This window comes from Pseudochaenichthys georgianus, chromosome 9, assembly GCF_902827115.2.
Source record: "Pseudochaenichthys georgianus chromosome 9, fPseGeo1.2, whole genome shotgun sequence".
In the NCBI taxonomy this organism is placed as follows: domain Eukaryota; kingdom Metazoa; phylum Chordata; class Actinopteri; order Perciformes; family Channichthyidae; genus Pseudochaenichthys; species Pseudochaenichthys georgianus.
In genome coordinates, this window is record NC_047511.1 from 36,051,055 (window position 1) to 36,057,231 (window position 6,177).

General features: G+C 39.8%; 1 protein-coding gene across 1 annotated transcript in view; it reads right to left on the reverse strand.

Moving 5' to 3' along the window:
- Positions 1–2,222, reverse strand: part of vcana (versican a) — a 42,255-nt gene extending 40,033 nt beyond the window's left edge. The window contains exon 1 of the mRNA XM_034091321.2: positions 2,090–2,222. Within this exon, the coding sequence (XP_033947212.1) occupies positions 2,090–2,222 (133 nt within the window). The remainder of the gene's footprint in view (positions 1–2,089) is intronic.
- Between the last annotated feature and the right edge of the window lie 3,955 nt (positions 2,223–6,177).

Consider the following 6,177-nt stretch of genomic DNA (forward strand, 5'->3'; position numbering starts at 1 on the left):
AACTGGTAAATTGTCGCCAATCCGCAGGGCTGACTTGTGAACTCCGGTTGCTTCATAGCGGGACACACCGTTTAGGTCATCTGAGGACATATCACTGGATACATCCGTGTTAAACAGTGTGGGGAGTGAGAAGTTAACTGTAATATATGTTTGTTTTTTATGTATTTCAATATGTGCTCCATATCAACAATCAAACAGAATACAAGATCAAATAATGCATACATTGTCAATTATCTAGTTTAAAGCAAAATGCTCAATTGATTTATTTCAAACTGAAGAATACTTACGGTTAAAGGTGTTTTATTCCATAAAATACACAACTTTCGAAAGATATGTCCTTAAATCCAGTTAGTCCCAGGTGCGTAAAATGTGTCCAAGTATGTCCACTCCAAACCGGCGCAACACTTATCTCCCCGATGCACCTTTCTGTTCTCCTTGATGCTCCGGAGCTGCAGGTTCCCACTCCGGGATGATCCTGGTTCTGGTCGGAGGGACAGACACCGTGAAGTGTTGGCAAGAAACAAGTTCAATTTTGCTTAACGCACGCTCTTATTTCGTAAGTGCTGGAGAGGAGGGGCAGAGTGCCCATCTGAAAAGTGAAGGAGACACCTTTGAGAGGAGGGGGAACAAACTTAATTTGGCCCCGTGCCTTAGAGGTGCATTGTCATCCAATCAGACTGCTCCGTATCCCGCAAATCGATCATTTGTGCAGGTGACATTACTTTAGAGATAGACATCTTTATTTCAGAATGGTTTACAAATCTGATGTTTTGATGGCATTAAAGTAATTAAATGAAGAATGAATTATGCCAAAATTGAACTTTTATATTCGGGAAGTCACGTTTATATCGCTTTCTTTCTCAACAGCCTTCGATGATTAAATATCAAGTTGATGCCATATAGAGCGCACCAGCTATATCCAAGGGTGCGCAATGGAAACGGGGTGGTGCAGACATGTCTCTCTTTGGATTTGAGTCACAGTCTACTGTTTGTTCCAAAAACACATTGCTGTCAATATTATGAAGGAGAAAGTCCCATCAACAACTGTTAGCAACTTAGGACAGTTGTAGGTCTCGTCCAAGCACATAAAAAAACCTACCTGGAGAATAGTTTGCACACGTTTTATTTTAAATGTGTTAGAGTTTTTAAAGTATCATGTTTGGATTTCATTATAAAGTTTGAAGACCATCTAAATACATTATAATCTCAAATGGAAATGGGTTATCTCAGAATACACGACAACCCAACAGGAGAGTCATCTACTTGCTCACTCATTGTGCTTGTCTTTTCCACACGGGGGAGAGGATGGACCACAGTTGATCAACTCTTGCCTAATAATCACCACGATTGGCTACTGCTGTGCGTGCGCGTGTGTGTGTCAGGCAAATAAGTGAATAGTCTTATATAGAGTGAGATTAGAGTAATACAAAAATTAAATAATTGTTTGCATCCAATACAAATCCATGTTGGTGGTGTGATGTATGTGAACCCTCTTGACAAAGCCGATGACACTATACTGCATATAACTTAAATTACATTTTAAGTAAACTTTACTTCATTTTAGAGCAAAGCTGCGTGCAATGTTTCCATTGTTTTACAGCACACAATACATAATTTGGGTATATGCAAAATATCAGGCCTAGCATTTGTGACTGTTCTCTAACAATGTGATCAATGCATACAGTATCTGCATGTGCTCATGCATTTAAGCTTAGTTAGGCCAATTGTAGGGATGCAGAAAGAAATGTAATATTTGATATAGTAGCCTTTTTATCTTAACAGTTCAACATCATGAATGACTTTGGTAAAAGGTTACATGTATGATTATAGTGTGACATCCTGAAACATAGGCTGCATGTAAATCAAACTGATGGGAAAGTCATGGTTATGAGTCAATGAGGGCGGAGTAATTGTTCAAAAATATTGGTGTCCCCTTCTGAAGGCGCTCACACCATGAGAGCTGGAGCAGAGGTGATAAGCGTCTGACACGGAAGATTGCCCTTGTAGCCCGAGGCCCTTTTGAAAAGTCATGAGTGCCTTTTCCATACCTGCGTGCATTGTAATCTTCTCAGGGCTCTGCACCACTTACCCACAGTATCTCTCCTCTGCAAGGCTGGACTGGTCTGGTCAGCCAGACTCTGAGAACGTGAAATGAGTGCCGGATGAGACAGAAAGGGAAGGCTGGAGTTAACAGGTTTGAACATTTTTGACGACTGACCCATGTCATGTGAACAGCCTGCCTCTTACTGTGGCATTAAGTTTTCATTCGAAAATAACAAATAAGGTGCAGTTCACAAAGAAAATGTGTTTTGCTATTTAGACTGTTTTAGTGTGGGAAGCCAAGTGATTTAGTTATCTCCTCTAAATATATCTATTTTTTCAAGTAATTATGACCCGTTTTTTCAAGATCTTCCGGGGTCCTTATTGTGAGCAGTCTCAAACAAGAACTTTTTTCTTTCTACCAAAACAGATCCGCCAACCCTAAGACTACACAGAAGGCGGCGTGCATCCAGGAATGGACATAAGGCTTATGCTTGTGATATAAAAGTGAATGGGCTCCTCTTCTGAGATACATGCTTTCTTCTATGTGGTTACCCAGTTTGGAGGTGTAGTTTGGTAAAAACAAAACAGTTCTTACATGAAAAAATTCACAACAAGGTCTTTGGACTATCCTGAGCGACTGTGTCATCATTTATGTGATGGGATATTATTGTTTAGTTTCTCAAATGTATTCTTTATGCACCACCTACCTAGTTCCATCAGGTTGTGTTATAGTCAAGAGAAGGCAGACATCTCTACAACCAATATCACCGGAATCTCCCACCTTCAATGTAGATGATAAATAGCACAGGTAAGAGGAAAACATATATTGTATTGATTTTAAGATAAAGTGTCCATAATATATCTTCAACACAGCAGTTTGAGACAGGCCTGAACTCCTTGTATGCAGAAGATGATGTGTGCATAGCAATCGATAACATGCTCTGACAAAGACGGATGTGTTGCCGTCAAAGCTCCAGCGAACAGGTTACATACTGAGACTAACAACTTGAAAAGGAGCTCAGACTGACCGGAACTCAGTGGAATTTGCCACCTGACCCCAGCATAATTAACAACTACTCAGTTTTAGAGTTATGGGTTTCATTTTTCACCTTCTTAACTGACTCATCATTAAGTTAAAAGTTGCAAGTCACTAACTGCCATGTAAAACGTCTCTACTGTATGTGTAACTGTAGAACTCCTGTTGCCTTTCAGTTCTCATAAATCAATGAGTCAAAGAGTGTTTGATCCTGGGGATCCGCTGTGCGGGCCCCAAAATGACCCACATATCACATGACCTATAAAAGTGGTCTACCTCCGGCACCATGCCTCCACAGACAGCATAAACTGGGCTTAAAATGTCTCAGACCCCGCGGGATCTGTCCTACAGAAACTTTTGAAGGCCAAAGCTTCTCTGATTGTAATGCCTTTTCATCAGTTACATGACCATAGATGTTCTGGGATTCTGTTAAAGGAAATCATCAGATATCTTCATATAAGCAGAAAAGAGAAAATCAGGAATACCTGTCAAGTCAACTGATATGTTTGACAATATGTTTGCCTCTGTATAAATGAAACTAAAACTGAATAAACAGTGTTAAAGATGCACACTTTAAGTATCAAACAATAGAGTGTGTGTGTGTGTGTGTGTGTGTGTGTGTGTGTGTGTGTGTGTGTGTGTGTGTGTGTGTGTGTGTGTGTGTGTGTGTGTGTGTGTGTGTGTGTGTGTGTGTGTGTGTGAACCCGTTTAGAGCAGAACATTTGGGAAAGTGAAGTTGCCTCGTGAACCTTGATCCTTTGGAGCCAGGTGTGGAGGCCCAGACCACCAGAATCTGATCCCTTCAGCTTTACGGAGAGGCCGAGCAAGGTAACCTACAGCACAGGAGCTGATTTTAATCACATTTCTTCAGAAACCAAAATCAAGTTTTGTTTGCTTTTTTGCGATACCGTCTAAGGAAAAGCTACCATGAAGGAAGATGGATGAAAAAGTCATTATGAATACGGGCCCGGGTCTGACTATGAGATTTTTGAAGCAGATGCTAATATGTGGTATTAAGAGTCACGGAGATAACAATTTATATTACTGTCTGCATTTATGGAATTGAACACTTAAATATGGTTCTTATCGAATTGTGAAAAAGACTTGAAACATTTAACTCTAATCAAAATTACATGAGCAAGAAGACGAGTGTCCATTTTCGAGAGTAAACCAATAATCATGAGTGAAAACGTGAAAACACAAATAATTAGACAAACATTTTAGATATTTAACATGAATTGTAAAAACAAAAGAGTCAAATACCTAGTTTGAATGTCTCTACTATACTTTCTATTAAGCCAACATCAGATGTCATATCATATTGTAATGTAATTGGTGAGGTTACAGTACAGGCGTTTACTATCCCTGTCGTCTGTCTCGTATTTAAGATTTTCCAATTCATATATCAAAAGAAAATGTTGGACACAACATCTGCACAAACAAGTATGTTAGATATTAGTATTTTAGAGTTGGCAAAGATACAGTAAACTATGAACTGTGTTTAAGCATAACCAGACAGCAGCAACTGAATGCCACACCGACTCGTTTCCACGACTTCCGAACGACGTAAAAATAATGAAAAGGACAAAAAGGCTGCACACTGCCATTCTGAGGACAACTGCACTAAAACTGTCTGGAGTCCTCGGCACCAGGTGCCGATCAACAGGTAGTTGTCAGTCATGGGGGTGACAGCTGGTGGACTGTCAGTCAGTGTGACGGGCGTTACAAAGACACGATGGTCTGCCTCGCTGTCCCCTAATTGGTGCCTTTAGTGAGAGCCATCAACATGCTTTAGCTTTCTTTTTTTACATGTATCTGGTGCTTAATTGTTCTCCCTCCACACTTCACCTTTCCAATGCACACTTTTAGATGTAGGGTTTCACAACTTAACACCTCTCTAGTCTTTAGTCATGTCAACAAACTCCAGATGCAAAAAAAACACCTCCATGTGACACACATCTTTTTAACCTATGTCATAAACATAAACACATTTTTCTGTGAAACTCAAATGCGTTTTATTGATTACAAGTTTTAACTAAATTGTGATTTAACCCCTACCAAAAAAAACACAGCGTCGAATCGCTTGTGAAAGCATCAAGTTCTGATGGAGACTGTTTGACTACATGAATCACTGCGTATACCACCTACTAGCAAACCACTTTAATCTAAGAGGATGGCAGAGGAACAAAGACAGAGGAAGTGAGTAAAAGGGAGAGAGAGAAAGAGAGAGAGTGGGAGAGGGAGAGAGAGGCGGGTGGATTGATAACAAGAACCAGACCATTTCCACATCAAACATCTTTGCCAATTGCAGTTAACATATTGCAGCATTGTGGGAACCATTTAATTATCTAACCTCATTCCTTCTGCCGTTGTCACCCTATACATGAACTCTAGGGACTCAGGATTACAATATTTCAAATCAAATTTGTGTCATATTTGACAACTTGGCACCAATGTGTTTAAACGCGTGTGATCTATGACATGTATGGGAGTCCCTATGGTAAAAGCTCCCACAGGAGTCATGCTTCTCCCTGCACTTCAGCCACAGAAAAAATGGTTGTGTGAGTCAGTTATTAAGCCAGGCAGCAATTAGGCCGACACGAGAGAAGTCAAGGTGGAAAGCCTGTCGATCCTTTGGTCTCTGACCAAGAGGAAGTTGAGATAATAACATAATGCATTGCTATAGCCATGTGAGAAAATCCAGTCAACTGTAGAAAGTAATTTTGGTTTCTTTGGTTCCAATTACCATTTTAAAGGATGTTTCGGTAAAACTGCAATAAAAATCTGTTTTGGTGACCCATTAAAATACTTGGGTGGCATACATGATATATGTTCCTTTCTAGCACTCTCACATGCAAAGACATGAAATAACACAACTCACTAAGAAACTTAAAAATGTATCTTATCAAGCAAAGATCTGAGACATATCTCAAGCTTCTCATATTTAAAGGGATATATAAGCATTATCTGACTAAAGAAAACAAAACTCTATATTTATTACAACTCCTTCACAATGAGAACAAATAGAAAGTCTCTCTCGGGCACACTGCAGCGGGTTGTCATTATCACACAGTTAAAGTTCAACTACCAACCTGCAG